This window comes from Onychostruthus taczanowskii, unplaced genomic scaffold, assembly GCF_017590055.1.
Source record: "Onychostruthus taczanowskii isolate IOZ18803 unplaced genomic scaffold, ASM1759005v1 scaffold10, whole genome shotgun sequence".
Classification (NCBI taxonomy): domain Eukaryota; kingdom Metazoa; phylum Chordata; class Aves; order Passeriformes; family Passeridae; genus Onychostruthus; species Onychostruthus taczanowskii.
The window spans coordinates 10374172-10393738 of NW_024496526.1; the positions used below are offsets into that span (position 1 = coordinate 10374172).

Below are 19567 nucleotides of genomic sequence, written 5' to 3' on the forward strand. Positions count from 1 at the left end.
TCTACTCGTTGTGACCCTTGATTTCCTGCCAGTTTGCCAACTAGCAATCAAGCTCACAAAGACTGCCTTACCTATGACAGATTTTTTCCCAACTGCTTAAACAAAAATCACTAAAACAATACATCAGCTGAGTACAGAGAGGCTATTAGAGAAGAAAGGAACACCAGCTCTACTCTCTGGTTGCTATCATATCCCTGGCAAGAAATCTTGATATAAATTGGATTTTAAAGTAAGTTTTACATTATGGTTAGCATCTGTAAACTGAAGGAAAAAAAAAAAAAAAAGGCAACTTTAAGCAACTTTACAAGATGTTTTATAAGTTGGATTTTTTCCTAATGCTACGTTTTTTTTAACAAAAACAGAGTCCTGTTTTTAACCCTTAACTCCACCTTTGCCCTCTGTCAATATCTCAGATGCCCATTTTATCTATAACAGGATGAATTACACATCTTGGGAACCCTCAAAACAGTAGTGAGTTTATCTTTATTGACACAAGCACAAATTAGTTGTACCCCACCACATTTGTACTCAGGAGAGAACAGGAGGGGTGGCCCTCTGTGTCAGGGACCAGCTGGAATGCAGGATGGATGGAGGGATGGAGGGATGAGGTGACCTGACCTTATGGGTCAGGATTAAAGAGGGGACAGGGACAGGTGACATTAAAGTCACCTTGGGGGCTGCTACAGGCCACCCCAGCTGGAAGACTGAGGGCAGTGTCCTCGCATCCACGAGCCCTGGTCCTTGTGGGTGCCTTCGACCACCCCAATACCTCATGGGGGGACAGCACAGAGGGGCAAAACCAACACAGAGGGTTCCTGGAAAGCATTGCTGGTAACTCTTCTCCAAGTGACAAGGACAAGGACATGGACCTGTGGGAGCAGGTCCAGAGGAGGCCACAAAGATGCTCAGGGGGCTGCAGCACCTCTGCTGTGGGGGAGATTTGAGACTGCTCAGCCTGGAGAAGAGAAGGCTCCAGCGAGACCTTAGGGCACTTTCCAATACCTAATGGGGCTCCAAGAAAGATGGAGAGGGACTTTTGGATGGTCATGGAGTGACAGGACAAGGGGAAACTGCTTTAAACTGAAAGAGTTTAAGTGTCAGGAAGAAATTCTTCCCTGTGAGGGTGGAGAGGCCCTGGCACAGGGTGCCCAGAGGAGCTGTGGCTGCCCTATCCCTGGAAGGGCTCAGAACCAGGGCAGGGCTTGGAGCCACCTGGTATAGTCGAAAGTGTCCCTGCCCATGGCAGGGGGGTTGGAATGAGATGATCTTTAAGTTCCCTTCCAAATCAAACTGATCTCTGATTATAGGATGTATTTGTCTCATTTTAAAGACTTCCTTTTACTACTTTGCATTTATTACAAAATAGCTTACTATCTCTTTTTCATTTCTTTGTAAATTTTATTGAATTATTCCTTAAAGGAATGATATTTCCATTGTTCTCATGCTATTTACCACAGATTTCTGTATTTCTGTCTGAAATTATACAGAAAGATAGATATAGATATTTATATATCTATATATGTGCAGCAAATGACACAGATTACAGAGATACAAACAAAATCAAATGCTAAAGACTAAATGTCTACTTTTTAATTGTACATCCAATTAAAAACAGTACAAATACTGGAATGTATTAATTCAAAGTGGCAAATGTGTTTCTGCTTACTAAACTGAGAGACTCCAAAACTTGAAATTAATGGCCTTGGTACTTTTCACGAGTTTATAGGATATTATTTTTGCAGGTTAAATATAGTCTAAACACCTCATAAAATTTGCCTTCTAACTTAGCAAATAAAACTGATAATTATTTACTGTAGTATGCCATTAACTGAAGCTCCCTACTGACTTTTCTGTGGAAAAAAAAAGGTTTTATGCTAGAAATTAGGGTAAAGGCTTGATGTTAAATGCCATCTGAAAAGTGGAAAAACACTGCTAGTAAACTGTATGCAAGCTAGCAGGTGTAACTGGGAATTAGCACAGCTCACTTTGTGTTATCATGACAAAGGAAAAAAACTTGCCAGAAAATAGTTGGATATCAAAACCTGCCTGCCAATTTACAGTAGGTACAGGGAGTCTATACAGAACTGATCAGAAACCTGACCATCTTGCAGTGAATATCCACACCACCAAAAAAAAAAAAAAAAAAAAAAAACCAAATGGATTCTCTTTCCAGAGCCTGATTTTATTCAACCCCTTCCACAAAAAAAAAAGCATTTTCTGACCATTTGTCTGATCTGAATGTTCTCTAAAGTAATTTTTCTGGAAAAGTGTCCTTTTTTTCCTATCATGTGTGAGTTTTCCTTGATTCTGTGATTAGGTAGGTGCCACTTTGCTCAACAGCAAGTGCACATATCAGCAGGCATGGTTTAAATGCCAACATCAATATTTCAGTAAGCAAGTCCTAGAAAAAGCATTTGGGTCTTCCACACCTTCAGAAACTGTAAGTTAACATGAAGGTAGAACTACTGACAGTCCCAAAAGGAAAAAACAGCTTTAAATATTGTGGCAAAACGCCTGTACAGGGGAGGCCAAATCCATACAACTCTTTGGCTGTTCTTAAATGGTTTTTTATATAAAAGTTTCAGCTGCTAATACTTTAAATTGAACATTTGTCAGTTCTGAAATACAGATAAACAGTGGCTGATCAGATAGGTCTTCACATAATTCCTACAATGTGGAACATACTGTCATGATGTGAAGCAAGAACAAGCTGATTTAAAGCAGGAATGATTTAAAGGCACTGATATCTAAAAATCTACCTAAGACTATTTCAGTAAATGCAGGTGTGAGATGAAACCTCAAAAACGTGAAATTGAATAAAAGCAGCAGAAGAAAAGTGCCTTTGTTATATTTATACTGACATACAAACCAAATGATGGCATCTCATGGATGTCTCTGCCCTGGCCACTAATTCCCAATATAAAGATATATTTCTAAGATTATTCCCAAGGTATCTTCTTTGGTTTTCTCTTAAATACTTCTCCAGCAATCCACTCCAAACATTAAACAAAAATCACTAGATTCAAAATGCAGTTGCCCCAGAGGACAGACAGGCTCCTGTTCTGAAACTTCCAAGTTTTTCCACTCCAGTCCTCAGCTTTAACAAAGGCAACTTCATTCTTTGGCATCTCTGTGCACTTTCTTTATCATTGCACTTTTCTAATTTTCAAGAAAACCAGCAGGGATATTTGTCTGCAAGCTTTCTACTCCCAGGTATTCAGCAATTTCTACTTGCTGGGAGCAGTGGGGTTTATTTAATGTACTCCTTAGCCCACAGGGGCTCACAGAGAGTTCCTGAGCCGTGGTTACTGGGCTAAGAGTTCATTCAGACTCTACCACTGATGTTTGACATCACTGGATGGTTTGTTCTTCCATTTTTCCATCTCTTTTTGAGAACACTCAGACATTTATAAAGGTTCTGAGTGTTATCACAGATTAAAAGCAAGATAAAATGATCAGAAATAACATTACTAATAATGTTGGCACAATACATTTACACAAACCACAACCAAAATTGTAACACAGAGGTTTCAGATTTGAACAAAAGCCAAGATATTAATAGGTCAAAATACATCTCTTATTTCAGCAGAGATCCTGCTTAGGATTGTATAGTCAACTTATATTTCATGTAATAAAAGATAATACAAAAAGAAAATCAAGAATTTAGTTTTAACATAGTTTCTGTCTTTAGTGGAAGCTAAAGCCTCTTTGAAGCCTTTTGCAAATGAATTACACTTTCTTTTAAAAACATGCTATTCCATATGGAAGCATTGGTCCCTCTATGAAAAGGCAGGAAAGCTGTTGCTCAAAATTTGAGAGAATTCAAATGACAACTGTTAGTGTACACAGACCTAAGAGTTTCTTATACTGTGGACAAAACAATGTGTAAATAATTGCAGGCAAGAGAGATCATTGCTGTTGTGTTTGGCATATCTGTAAGTACACTTTTGCCTCCAAAAAATACCAGTGAAACAATCATGCTTCTGAGCCATAACCATCTCAATTATCATCATTTCCATAAAAGAAGCAGCATGATGTACAGTGTTTAGGGGAATTTACATGAAATCTAAGAAGCACCCATCCGTACAGGCAGAACTAAATAGGGAGAGAGCTCTCTGATGCTCAAAATAGTGCTAGAAATGAACACTGAAACATCCCAAGGTAACAAAGGACATTTGCACTGAATATCTTCATTCAGAACTATTATATTTTATGAGAAGGATTTTCAAACCCAAATATTTATAATAACAGATTAGCATCAACTTGGAACTGAGCATTTCACAATAGCCACATGTGACGGGGGGGTCTCTACTTTTTTCCTCCCCTGAAATACTGGACATCCCAAAGTGATCTTAACACATATTCACGACAAAGGAGTGTCAGCTCAGTACCTGCCAACAGAGTAGAAAAATATCTGCTTCCCAAACCACCAATAATTCATAATAATCAAACAAATTACTAACTAAAGTGAAGGGGGAGCAGCAATGATTAGGGCCAAAACGTGGCAATTATCTATCCTACAATGCACCTCAAAGCTTTCCATGGGAAGCATTCCAAGCCAGAGGAAAGCCCAGTTTTACAGACCTAGGTTGTTCTGGGAGAAAGGTTTTCATTTCTATCAAGCTTCACAGTCCCTATGGGATATCTTAGAGCATCTGAGCTGACAGAACTAGTTTCCACTTGCATGACTTGAACTGAAATGTTTTCAACCAAGATCTCTGGATTTTGAAACAGCCTCAGAGACGTTGTAATTCACTGAGCTTTTTTAACATTTTTTTTTAAAAAGTTAGAATTCCTCTAGGTCGTTTATTCTTTTACCATGAGTGCCTTCAAAGACTTTAGTTTATGTTTTTACATCATTAATAATTCTATATAGATATAAGAGCCAAAACTGAAAGTTATTATTGTAGGTTCTAGCAAGCACTTGATATTTTTAAGTCTTCAAAATAAAGGGAAACCTCCTCCTTGAAACATAAAACAGTCTTTTGTCTTAAAGTGTACCAGGATACACTACCATGTGTTCTCAAAATCTTTTTATTATTCCCTGAAGAAGACTCCTATTCACTGAGACTACAGCAGCACAACTTTGCTTTTATTTTTCTCAACTTGATCTAAGTGGAAATAAGCAAACAGTTATTTTGGCCAGCACCCTGCATAAGGAGTAGATATTTATACAAAACAGAGGAAGCAGACTATCCATAGTGTTCCTGCATCCTCTTTCCAGCTGCTTCATCCCCTCTGACAAGCAAAGCTTTTTGACCCTTTTCCATTTAGCCTCACCACCTTCCTTTAAAGCAGCAGCCCTCTGCTGCTGTACTTGCTCATGCACAGCTTCCCTCGGTGATTTCATCTCATGGCCAAACAGCCTGGAACCATTATTTGACTGAAAAGAGCTTCATTAACTTTCTGGTTTACACAAACTGAGCACTTGAATGGCAGATTATTTGCAGACCAATATTTACTATCTAGGCATGCCATGCAAATCAGGTACTTTACACTCAAACTTTAAAATTGGCAAACGGATTCAAAGTTGTTTTTTTTTAAAAAAAAACAACTTGTGCAGTGTTTGCTCTTTTTGTATACTTCCTGCCCTCTCTTTTTTTTTTTTTTTTTTTTTTTTTTTTTTTTTTTTTTTTTTTTGTGACTGAGACATTGCTTTCCCTTTGTTGTTTCAGAAATAGAGAAAAGGGAAGAAAGCTTGTACATGTGCAGATTGGAAGATCCATGTTCATGATTCAGTGAGAAGTTGCTTTCTCAGAACCAGTTTTCCATGGCATACAATTTTCTCTTAGCTCATCTCTGAATCTGAAATTACACGAAAAACCAACAACAAACTCTTCAAGGATTGCTGTAACCCCCTCAAGGCAGACACAACCCTAAGGATCTATTGCCAACCCCAAACATTTCTGCTCCTCAAGGCCTCCAGCAGCTCTGAGTCCCTACAAGCACCAAATTTACAACAGCTGCAAGTTAAGAACGCTTAAAGGCAAGAGACACTTTAACATCCATTGCTTTTGATGGCTGATTATGAATCATACACCTTTAATAAGATAAGATAAAGAAGAAGGTTACCTGGGGTTAAAAGAATGACTGACATAGTGATGAGTGAACAAACAACTAGAATCACCAGCAGCGCAATAGCAATTCCCTTCCAGTTCCTCTGCGGAGGGCTGTTACTTCCAAGTTCCTACAGGAATGGAAAAAAATGAAATAAAAGGAAAAGACCACGTTTCTTAAACATACATTTCCAGAACTATTAGCCATAGGAAAATTGCTCTGTGCCCGCTCATAATGTGCACGGGAGGGGATCATGGTCCCTCCCTTCTCCACAGCACACAGAGTCATCCAAAGGTGTGCAACTCTCACGCTTTTTTAATAGATTTTTTCTTTTTTTTTTTTTAATATATATATGCAATTTTGTATCTTTAAGAGATAATCAAATGATCTCATGCAAGCTGTCCAAAATACAACTGGTGTTAAAATGTCCTGAACATAAACTTCAGGACAATATCAACTAGCAGTTTATAAGATAATTACAGAAATGAAATGTAGCAATTTACTGTAATTCCACCTAACATGGTATGGACCATAAAGGTTTAAATACACACACTTTTTAATGCACACTATCAAACTTATTTGTAATAGGAAGCATTAGCAAAACTGCCTGAGGCTGCAACTATTCCATCTGAAGCTACAAGCTCTTTTTCCCTATGCAGTAGATCAACTGTAAAGTGCTCCCCTATTAGTTATAAAAAAAAACAACAGTAGCTTGTAACAAATGTTAAATGAATGCTTCTGTAACTAGCAGTGCACTTAAACCTCCATCCTCTGTGCTTACATGTTTAACTCCAGCCAGGCACCATTTACTTATTTTCAATCCTAGCCATGCACTGCCCACGTTCATGGTACAGTTTGAGACCAAACAGCACAAAAAACAGCTAACAACACAATGACAAAACCAGTACAATTGTTTCTTACAACCCCAACCTTCCCTCACAGAAAACAGTATTTTTTCTATCTAGACTTGGCAAGCAGAAATGTTTTTCTGCCACAATTACACATGCCTTTAGTCACTATTAATTTTATTTAATAAAAATTATTATTAATTATAATTAATGAATTAGTAAGTATCATTATTTTTTCTATGGTAAATGCTTTAATTTTATTTTTTGCATAGTCAAATGCTACAGTAATAGTGCAAAAAACAAACCAAAAACCCAAAAACCACCTCCTGCTATGTTTCACAAGCTTCCAAAAGCATGGTAAAATTTTTTCACATACATATTATTTCATTTTGTATTTCTGGGTTCTAATGAGTGTGAAATGGGTAAGTCTTAACAGAAAGTGGCAATTTTCTCATGCCTTCTTGGCTCACATGCACCACTTCAGCATCACGCATTATCCACAGCAGCCATTGTGACTTTAACTTTTTAATGCTGTTTTTTTTAACCCCTTGCCAGTTCATTTCAGCCTGTATAACACAGCTTCTCTCCCTGGTCCTCTTTTCCAGAAAATAAAAGGGGAATTGCACAACACAGGCTCTTAGCAATTCCTCAGTGAATTCTCACAGCAGTCCTCAGCTCCCAGCAAGGAATGTACCCACTTCCCCAACACATCTTCTGCCCACTGGATCCATCATGCTGCCCAGCCTGAGATTGCTCATTTTTGGGATTTTTACTCTCACCAGAGTGGCAGAGCAGCCATTCTGTCCCCTCAGGGCAGCTGATCCTCCCAGGAGCAGCTCCATCACTTGAGAGGTGCCAGCCTGCCCCTCCCCACGCCAGGGCAGGCCATGGGAGCAGCAGCCTGGGCTGCTCCCAGTCCTGTCAGAACCACTGAACCTTCCATCATCACCATCACAGGAATCTCCTCTTGGCTCTGGACACCCACCCCATGTCAGGCCGTGGGTGATGTTGAACTGCAGCTTGCAGTGACTCAGGGCAGCTGCAGCACAGGATTGTCCATGTGTTCGCGGGTCCCAGGACAAGGGAAGAGATGAATCTGACTCCATGTTTCTTAGAAGGCTGATTTATTGTATTATGATATTATATTGTACTAAAAAGTCCTATACTAAACTATAGGGAGAAAGGAATACATCAGAACGCTAGGAAAGGAATGAATAATAAAAACTGGTGACTGCTCAGAGCCTCGACACAGCTCTGACCATGGTTGGTCATCAAGTAAAAACAATTCACACGAGACCAATCAAAGATGCACTTGTTGGTAAACCATCTCCAGACCACATTCCACAGTCATCAGATAGTTATTGTTTACATTTAATTTCTCAGGCTTCTCAGCTTCTCAGGAGAAAAATCCTAGCGAAAGGATTTTCATGAAATATCACAATGACGCAGGATTTGTGGACAACCCCTCCCACAGTGAACTTTGCAGCTTTCCCAGGATCACCATGTGGAATAAACCTAATTACCACACCCAACAACACGTCTGAGATACCTGTGGGGTTTCTACTGAAGTTCAGGACTCCTGTCTTCAGCACTGAGGGGGAAAAAATGGTGAGGAATAAACCTAATTACCACAACCAACAACATGTCTGAGATGCCTGTGGGGTTTCTACTGAAGTTCAGGACTCCTGTCTTCAGCACTGAGGGGGAAAAAATGGAGTTGTAAACAGGAACTGGCATCTGTCTCCTTTCTCCACCCCATTGCCCCTGCTTCCCAACCACTTTCAAGCCTGCCTGCTTCCCTCATTTTCCTTCCTCCCTTGTGAAATATTAATTACCACAGCCTGTGTAGCCTTAGACACGGATCTTCAAGGCCTGCATGACTGCTTCACCAGCCCCTTTGGGGATCCCTAGGTTATGAGCATCACCTAGGTTATCAACCCCAGGTGGTTCCATCCTCTCTGGACAGCCCTGGCCATGCTGACATTGCAGGGATCCACAGCTTTTCCACAAAAATACAGAATTTCTGCATCCTGCAGGTGAACTCAGATCCAGGCTATTATTTTCTCTTAAGTAAGAATTATTCTAAAGTGTAAATAGCACAGCCTAGGAAACACAAACCTATTCTAAGCATCACAGTGTTAGCCTTAATTAAATGATACCTGACAGAGTCCAGTTTAAGAAAAGAAACTAGAACCTCACAGAACCAAGTGCTGGTGAGAGAACTGGTGTTTCCCTCAGAGCATTGTGAAACCCTATTCCAAAGAACTGACTTCAAATGACAGAAGCTGGACAACTTGATGATGAATGTGCCAAAGCTTCTCAAAAATGTACCAAGTCCTTACTATTCACAAAGTTTTTCTCTGCAGACATGAATATTGTTCAGTTTTCAAAAATAAAGTTTCATTTTAAAAACTTCTGCAAATTTGTGCAAGGAGAATAGCAAAGAGATTAATCAAGTACTGAGCATACAAAGCTTACTGGTACCCACAGTGAGAAAGAAGAGTTTCCAGCTAGACGAAAACTTGGAGAATGGCATAAAAAGAAGGACTTGTCTCAAATTAAGATATTCAGTTTTGATAGTTGGATAAAAATTACAAGTTGCATCAAATTATTATATTAGAAAGTATTAAATGTCATGATGATGTTATGATATTGACAACATTCTTCTAAGACATTTATGAAGTTACTGTACACAAACAATATTTGATGAAATAGTAGGAAAAAAAATATATATAATAAAGTTATTATATATAATAAAGTTAATTCAAAGCACAGTCACTATCAAGAGCATCTCCAATTAATTTTTTTGATGCTAACCAATGCAACTCTTGGACTGTAACCTACAAAGTTTTAAAACAGTGTAAGCTGCAGTCCTTCAACAATAAAATGTTTTTAGCCTCGTGCTGCTCTGAAATGGCCATAACCAAAAGGCAGTAAAGAGACCTTTGGGCTGTATATCTCTGGCAAGGCAGAAGCTGTGATTTCTGAGTGTGACAAGAAGACAAAGGCCTTCAAGAGGAAACATCACAGAGAGCCATACAATGAGAAGCTTTTGACACCACTAGTTTCCCCATAACTATCTGCTAACTGGCACATAACAACAATGCAGACACAGATGGAGATTTAAGGATTTCATCTTCTAAATAGGCTCCTTTATTAATGTGGTTTGAAAAAATACCAGCTCTTGAATATGGTGGGTTATATATAACACTACCTATAATGTTATTATAGATTTTACAGTCTAACTCTAATGAATCAGAAAATGGCTGTGCAAAGAATAATACAATTCCAAGTTTTCTCATTATTTATAGCAGCTCTTTCACAAACCATTTAATTGCATTGTTGCCAAAAACAATCCTCAAGTAATACATATTTCTGAATGTAATTTGCGACTGACTAATACCTTACTAAAATACAGCTACAAAGAGAAAAATGAAACACTTCTTGCACAAAATCCCTGTACACCAACGTTAGAAGTTCCAATGGCTACTGCTGCGAAATGCTGGAGATTTACCATTTTACCTTTACCAAGAGCTTACAAGCACTCACCATCAGGGATCTCAATGCATGCAACCAAAGGACAAAGCCTAAGTTTCTGCTCTGTGGTTGTCTCCATTCAACCTCTGTTGAAAAGACCCCTAAAACACTGGTCTTACAAAAGCATCTACCATATGTGTGATACAGCACCACAGAGGCTGCAAATCCTGCCCTTGCAGCAGTAACCAAAAGAAAGGCTAAAGCAAAAACCTGCACGGACTGAGTGTGGGAGGTTGAGGCTGCCAGAGGAAAACATGAGTCATTTCAACCCTTCTGCAGCCCTCTGTGCTAAACCCCACTCACCACTGCAAAACAAGGTGTTTCAGAGGGAAATGCAGAAAAAAATATATCCAGCAAATATGCAAAGCAAATATAATTTGAATAGGCTGAAGCATCTTTCTCTCTCCTCTTCTAGGCTGCTTTATAGATATCTAGTCCATCTACAAACACAGTTCCCAGGCGATGATGAACTGATTCACTACAGGCATGAAAATCTTTGAAGCAGCAGCAAGACATGGCTTTGAGTATCACAAGCTATGGCACAGAATCATAAACAGTTTGGGTTGGAAGAGCAGCTCAGTCCTACCTCCATCTCCTTCCACTAGCCCATCTTGCTTAAAGCCCATCCACACTGGCCTTCAACACCGGCAGGAGACCCACAGCATTCCCCAGGAGCCTGTTCCAGTGCCACACCCTCACAGTGAAGAATTTCTTTCTTATGTCTGATGTAAGCCTGCCCCTTTCAGTGTAAAGCCATTCTCCCTTGTCCAGTCACTACAAGCCCTTGTAAAAAGTCCCTCTCCAGCTCTCTTGTAACCTCTTTACAAGCTGCTCTAAAGTTTTCACAGGGCTTTTTCTGCCCCAGGCTGATCAGCCCCAGCTCTCCCAGCCTGTCTGTGCAGAGGTGCTCCAGCCCTCTGAGCACCTTTGGGACCTCCTCTGGACCCCCTCCAACAGGGCCCACACCCTTCTCACCCTGGAGGTCCAGAGCTGGATGCAGCTCTGCAGGTGGGGTCTGACCAGAGCAGGGCAGAGAGGCAGAACCCCCTCCCTGCCCTGCTGCCCACGGGGGATGGACGCAGCCCAGGATGCTGCTGGATCCCTGCAAGGGCACATTTCTGGGTCACACTGAGCTTTTCACTCAGCAGCACCCCCAAAGTCCTCCTCCTCAGGGCTGCTCTCAATCCATCCCATGCCCAGCCTTTATTTGTGCTTGGAATCGCCACAACCCACATGGGGAACTCTGCACTTGGCTTTGTTGAACCTGAACACAGGCTCCTCTCCCTGGCCTGTCAGGGTCCCAAGGGTGTCATGTGGGACAGGGACAAAAGCCTTGCACAAGCCCATGGCACTCTCTTTTCCCCGATACCAGTGCTGTGACCCTGTCCTAGAAGTCTGTAATCTCATTCAGCATTTCTGAGCTTTTGTTCTCTGTTTTTGAATGAAATATGGATGTTTCATATTTAGAATAAAAACCTATGAAATAGCCTCCATAATGGTTGTATTACACCAGACTGTAAAAAGAAGACCTAAGTTCCTATTACAATAGAAATAAAAACATGAAACTAAATCCAGCTAGGTTTATTTAATATAAAAATATTTTTTATCCCTTGACACAAAAATGCAAGCACATATTTTAAGTAGTATTGGGGATATTGATTTGAGAAAAATAATCACTCAGAATTAAGAGATGTAGTAGAAGAATACACAAAAAACTTTCAAATATTTCCATATTTCTACCCGAATAAACTTACAATCTTTCTTGTAAGCAGCACAGCCAGAAAAAAAATCACAGCTCCCTTCCTAAAGCTTATCGTGTCGCACAGTTTTATTGTTAATCAATGAGGATAAAAAGTCTTTGAGACATAATTTTTCCAGCAAGTGTGTACAACTAAGGTTGTTGTAAGAGAACAAAAGGTCAGAAAATATTGGCATAACGTGCTGCATTAGCAAGTCAGGTTTCTGAATTACCCTAACAGCATTTTCTGGATTTCTTGGAAAATTCTGTGCAAACCACAGTAAAATTCCCACCATGGAAATAATGCCAGAAGAAACAGCAGAATGCCTGGTGGGAGCAGGCATGTGGAAGGGCACTGGCTAAAGCCTGAGCTCTCCTGAGTGCCTCTGCCAGGCTTTTCCAGAAGACATTGGGTAGTTAAAATGCAGCATCCTCTTTGGGAGAAGGAGTGAAACCCAAACTTCCAGAGACAAGCTTACCCTGAGAGCTGGCATTAAACCAACCTGCTTTTTCTCACAGAGCTCCTGCACTTGCTGCATCAACCCAGCTGATGAATGGTGGCATGAGCCAAATGCAGAAAAATGCATTTTTCTATAATAAAGCTAAGAACAAGAATTCAAGCAGTTTTAACTGTTTCTGCTGGGTTCAGCTCAAACTGAATGTAGAGATTCTGCCATAATTTCTGCAGTACAGAATGAACTTTACCAAGCTGCTGTGCCTGACTGTCCAGGTCTGCAGATGCACATTGGTGTTTACCCCTGGACTGTGGTTATTGGGAACACAAAAGCCACCAGCACTGAGTTGCAGCAGTGTCTGGTGCTTGCCTGGTTTTGTGTTGAGGCAGAAGAAAGATCTTAGAGGAGCTTGGGGCTGTAGCAGATTTGGGCTGTAGCAGTGTCTGCCAGCATGGCATCTTCTGATGCTCTGAATAAATCATCTGCTTTCTTTTGTCTTCTTTTATTTTTTTTTTATGCTGTTCTGTCAGCAGGACAAAGCCTACAGAGAAAAGCACTAAGGAGAATCACAGCCCCCCCTTATTTTGGCAAGAATTTCAGGGGCAAAGTGCATTAGAGTAGGAAAAGCAAACGTAACTTGCTTTGCAGTAGGAATGAGAATGACTCTCACTCTGCAGCTTAGATGTGATCACAACAATATCACTTCATTAAACTCTTGCCATTTGCATTCCCCAAGCATAAAGAAAAGGTGACAAAGTTAAAAAAAAAGACTAATAATTTTATGTCACATTTCAGGTGTTTTAAAAGACAGACTCAATACACTTGTAATAGAAAGATTGCAGTCTTTCCAAAGCTCTTTATAGAGCTGGGCTTGCAACTGATATTAAGTACTACCTGCCCTAGGTTTGCAGTGTGCTATTTGAAGGGAAATTACCCCAGCAAGCCTTCTGATTTCGTGATTAAGTGATTGTGTCCATTCCTTTCCAGCTGGTTTTGACTAATCCCATGGCCTAGATAGCAAGAGAGATTAAAAGACAGATCCACAAAGTGGCACAGGATACTTCTAATCCATTTGCATAAGTACCTATCATTTTCATCCCTCATGTTCCCTTTACAATCCACTGTGTTGCAAGATCCTGTTGCTACAGTTCTTGTCTCAAAGATTATGGTCACACAATTGCCTTCCCCGGTCAATATCTTTATTCATGAAAACATTGGCACTTCTTTTCAGAGTCACTGTAAAATGCCACTTTCAGAGGAATGCAGGATTCTGTCAGCTCTGTGGATAACTGGCATTTTAAAAAGAGAGCAGCTTGTTAGCAATTACCCTGCTCAGAACAGGTGCAGGGTTTGGATATGGGAATCATCTCTCTTCATGTTTTTATTTCTTTGGGCTGCACTGGTATCCTTTTGCAGAGCCAAAGTGAAAACAAACTCAGACCAAAACGACTAAAACAAACCCAAACCCACCCCTCCTCAGTAAAAATAAACTAAAACAAACGTGCACATATAAGTCATTCTGAGAAGTGTTGCTCACTTACACTGTTATTAACCTTAAAAAAAACATTTTGTGCTTTCTTTCAGCTTGATCATTTTTGCTCTAAGCAGAGAGATCTTTTCCTTGGACCTGCAAGTGCCCATTCATGAACTGGATCTTGTTTTTGAAAAAAAAAAAAAAAAAACAAAAAAACCCAACAAAACAACCAGAAACATTTATGGAATCTATTTAATGCATTATGGCCAGCATTAAGAATACATTCCACATCTTCACACTCATTTTGCAGTGTACCTTGTAACACTTACTCAAAGACAATGAGCTAGCTATTACACTAGCCAAACAAAGTAAAAGCTTAACTTCTAAAGCATTCTGCTGAACCCCTTGTTCAAGGTCTAATCACAGATGAGTTTAAACCTTAGGTCATTATTCCTGCATGTAATAAATACAAAAACAGAGATGGGTCAGCACAACTGATCAAAACAGAGTGGGCACCTGCACAAGTGAAAATTTGAGGCCATCAGCTAACATAGTACCATTCAAACAGGGAGGAGGGGGAGGTAAACTATCACAGTTCTCAAGAGTAAAGAAACTATGGAGAATGCAGGCCATGGAAAATACTGCCATCAGCACTGCTGAGTAGCTGGTCCAGAGAGAGACTTGAATAAAGTAACAATGGATGACAGAACTGGGTTTTATCTGAAAAAAAGAGCAGTCACAAGGTAGAGAGAAGCTGCAGCAGGCAAGGAGCTCCTTATGCTTTTGGAAACTGAGCTGAATACAAGACATTTCCATGAGGACAAGTAATTCCAGCATCAGAGGCAACTTCACTGAGCCTCAGGATTTCAGAGCTGTTATCCCTTTCCACCCTGTGCTCACTATCTTTTATAGTTTGTTTCTAGCAAACTTTCAGAAGTAAAACTACTGTGGTCTTTCCTTCCAGCCCGGCAGAAACACTTGGAGAGCTGGGGAGAATAACAAAGTTCTGACAAGATATGAGGAAGCATCTTGAGACTCAGGAGTACAGAGGGACGTGAAAGCTGCAGGAAGCCACCTATGGGAATTTCTGCAAGTTCCTAAGGAAAACAGCTAATGAAAAGCTGCTTTATTAAATAGGACTCCAACCCCCCCTGCAAATCTCACCTCCAGACAGAAGGTGTCCAGAGGAGTCTCTCACTCCTCTGGGGGGCTGAAGCTCACCAACAGCTCTGCCCTGACTTCAGGTTATGTTCCTTGTGTCCTCACCAGACCAAAGCCCCAATACTCACACCTTGCTACGTGTTCCTTCCCTCACACCAGTCTCATCTGGAAGCTAATGAGATCTTTGCCTGATTAGGAAAAGCCACCTCTGTGTCTTGAAGACTGCCTGCAAGATTACATGGAAATAAGCAAGCAATTTCCAGCGAGCCCATGCAGCATTTCTACAGGAAATCAACAGCTCCTTAGCCATAATTAAAGAAAATTCTTAGAAGTATTTCACTAAAGCAAGTAAGGCCAAGGACAGAAAAAGATGACAAAGCAGCAGGCATAAACATGCTTTTATCCAGGTTACTATGATGTAACACAAGAAGTCTGTATAAACACTGGCACAGCCATTTGTGGCCATAAAGGTATTTCCACATATTTCTATTGATCCCAAGTTTAATGAAATGTCACAAGATAGTAAAATATGTCTCCCATTCTTATCACATTACAGAAAAATCCCTCAAATAAAATAACATATCTCCAGAAAAAGGGACTTAAAAATAAATGAATACAAGCTATCCATACATACCTATAGATTTTTCTACAGATGTAACAAAGTTGCTTGCTGAAATTTGTACTTTCATTGTTCAGAAACAAAGTTATACTTTGCCTGATTGCTTAAAAAAGGCTTTAATATGTATTTTTATTTCCAAATATACTGGCAAAGTCCCATAAGAAATGATCTTTAAGACTGACATCAATAATTTCAGCATTAATAAGGAGATCTGCTCGACAACACTGCAGTTCACTTAAGGTTAGACAAACAGCAAAGGTTACCAAACTGCAGCAATGTCATGGAGTCATATTCAGATCTGTGCCACGTAATTTTACAATTTAAATTTAACATAGTGCCCCTATTTTTTTAATGGTAAAATACTGCACTGCTGCATGACTTTCAAGTAAGTTCACTGTTAGAGGAGAAAGAACAAAATCAACTTTTGGAGTTTCTCACTGTTCAGTTATCTGTGCACATCCTTAATTTTATGTACCAGGCCTGGAGAATGGATGTGACAGAAACTTTTTTTTATGATGAATGAGATTAAATCAGGATTTATCAAACTATGAAATACATTTGCAGAGGTTATTTTGCAAATCTACATCAGGATTTTTCTATTTGTTTTCAGATTTACATATAAATTACATGCAAATAAAACAAGTAGTTTAAATCCAAATGTGCCTTAATAAGACTGTGCACATACATATGTACACATGCACATATCACTGAATATATACAGAGATAAACATTATTCAAGTCAACGTTCCTATAAACAAATAAAAATGCTAATTAACCAAGAGTGTCAGTACCAGAAAAGGTACACAAACACAACCTCCATGTTTAGAGGGATCTAAAGCAGTAGAAAGTTACATGAGTTTCCTAAGCCCAGGTGAGAATGAAACCAACAACTCTTTATGTAAATATTTGTCAACAAAAATGTAGCAAGCAAAATTACTCAGTCAGTATCACTGGATTCTAACTTGAAATTTATCATTTCATTTTTCCCAGTCTGCTTCACCATTAAAATACCTGTTTTTCCAGGAAATGGAATTCTAGTTAAAGCAGTAGAATACTATGATTCTATGACTATAAATGAAGATGCGGTTTTTTCCTGCACTTTTTTAGGAGAAAAAGACCGGAGAGGTGATCAGGAAATTTGTAGATGTAATACATTATGCTCCATTATATAGCATTAAAATATATATATAATGACCCAGCAGAGCCAAGATCACATTTTACTTTAAAACAGTCTAAGTTCTCACAGGACTAAGGACATCACATTTTTCCAACACTCATGCACACATCTACTGCTTATAAAAAAGCATTTATAGAAAGACAATGGGTCAAAATATCATCTCTTTACATATATTCCACTCAATTAAAAAGCAGTATTAGGAGGAAAAAAACATCAGGAATTTCTTGGCTGTTTTACCAGATTCATTGATTTTTTTCAGTATACTTCCAGATAATGTAAAAATCCAGCTTTTCTTTCCCTGCAAATTCATTTCACCTAATGGCTAAACCTATCTGCATAAAACACCTCAAAGGCCCTTTATCCATTATGTTTCTTTGGGAAACGTGAGCCACCCAAAAAGAGTCAAGGTGCTCCTATTGGCAAACTTTTCCAGATGCTGTTTTTTACAGAAAAGCAAAGAAATGCACAAATCCACTAAGGACTGCTCCAGCAAAGCCTGGACATTCTAAGGAGCAACTCAAATGAACCTTTGATTGTAGGGATAAATAATCCCTAATATAATAAGAGTGCCAAGAAAAGCAGTGATGTTGTCAAGCACTCCATGTATGCTTTAATACTTTTACTAATAAAGGTGAGACCATATCACTCTCTTAGAAATTCTGGCAGAAATCCATCCAAACTAGGAGTTTTGACTCAGAGAAAGAAATGAATGGCACATTTTCTCCAGAGTAATGTCTTCTTTCTGTTTGATTCCAATGACAAATCAGGCAAGGATGATCTCCATAAAACACATAATATCTATTTCTTGTGGGTTTCTTGCCATTTAAAAGTTATAAAAGTTATAATTAGAGTTTTGATAAACAGAGATAGAAGTGGAAGATTTTACCAATGCAGAAGTGGGTACCTGCCTTTGGCAGAGCTGTTACACTGAAGTGGATGAAAAGCAGCCCTGTCTCACTGAGTGTTCCATTAATGCACTGGAAGATCATTTGTTGTCTACAGATCCAGTACTCACAACAAGCACTCAGCTCAAAACCTCTCCTTGGCTCTGAGCTTTAATACAGGAGCCAAATAATTCCTTCAGATCCATTTCAACAGTTCTCCAGACATTTAACAGAAATGTCTGGAGGCAAATATTTGACTCAAATGAAGGTGCTGGGCTATGAGACAGGCTGTAACCATGGCTTTCTTTTATACTATAGGCCTTAAATAAAATGGATTCTTGTGATACTCCATAATTCCCCAGATTATTAATTTAAAAATTACTAACTTTCATTTCCTTTTTCTAAATACTTGTTTAGTTTTTAACAAGAATTAATAAACATCTTCAGTGTGCACTCAAAAACAAGCTGCTAGAAGTCAGAATCCAGACCTATATGGCCAACTAAACTGAATAATTTCATTAATGAGCTACAAAAGGAATTGTCCCAGATTCATGTCATGCAAAAATGGGTTCACAGGTAATCTTAAATGTTCATAAAATACAAACCACTTTCAAAGCAAAAACAGAAGGGGAAAAAAACCCAAAAACAACAAATTAAAGCAAACAAACCACCCACAGAAGTCTGGATTTTATCACAGATAAGTGTCAGTGATTAACAAATGTATTTTCAAACTGATGGAAACTCGCCAAGAATCGGTTTTTAGCTAATTTACATAAAGGGAGCTGCAACAAAAGTGTTGGTGTAGTCAATACCTGACTTTTGCAGGAAAATTTCCTTCACATTTCGTGTTGATTTGATACCTGTGGGGTTTCTTCCTGTTTTCTGCAGCTCATAGCACCGTATGCTCCTTATTCCCTCCCGAGTAACTGAATAATCTTTTACATCCCTGTCTCCTCTGTGTAAACAACTGATGAAATTTTCTGGAAGCAGCTACATTACAACTCCTGAGATTGCAACTTTAGGCAGCTCTAGCTGTTCCCACAGGATCGAAATTTTGAGGGATATTAAAATTAAACTAGCAAAGCTCCTTGCAGCTGACCTGACACACACCAAGTGGCAAAGCCAGCAGCTGGCTGCAAGCTGCTCCCATGATTTCTGACTAAAGTGGCCCTTGGAGGAAACAGCCCCTCAATCACAGAGTGTGGAGATGTGCAGACAAATCCCCGTGGCTCTCTGCTGGGCAGAGGGTACTGAAAATAAAAAAAAAAAAAAAAAAAACAGCACTAAAGTAGCTCTTCTGCAGCACCTTGAGTGGGAAAACAAAGCCCAGAGGCTGCACTCCGTCCTTTCTGACTTCTCCACCTAATCAATCAGAATAAAAAAAAAATAAATAAATTAAAAATTAAAAAAAAAACACACCAAACCCCAGCCAAACAAAACCAAAACCCCAAGAGTAAAACAAACCAGAAGTGACTCTGACAAAGCTGACTGGGACCCAAGTTGGTCTGGTGGACCAGCTGTTTGAAAATCTGGTGTTTGCTCACCTCTGCCCCCAGTGTTACTGCTCACCACAAGCCTTACAAATCACTCCATCACACTCTTAGCAACAGAGGACCC

The 19567-nt window shown here is 39.4% G+C and overlaps 1 protein-coding gene across 1 annotated transcript in view; it reads right to left on the reverse strand.

The window, feature by feature from the left end:
* Positions 1 to 19567, reverse strand: part of DPP10 (dipeptidyl peptidase like 10) — a 244744-nt gene that overhangs the window by 188528 nt on the left and 36649 nt on the right. The window contains exon 2 of the mRNA XM_041405727.1: positions 6073 to 6187. Within this exon, the coding sequence (XP_041261661.1) occupies positions 6073 to 6187 (115 nt within the window). The remainder of the gene's footprint in view (positions 1 to 6072; positions 6188 to 19567) is intronic.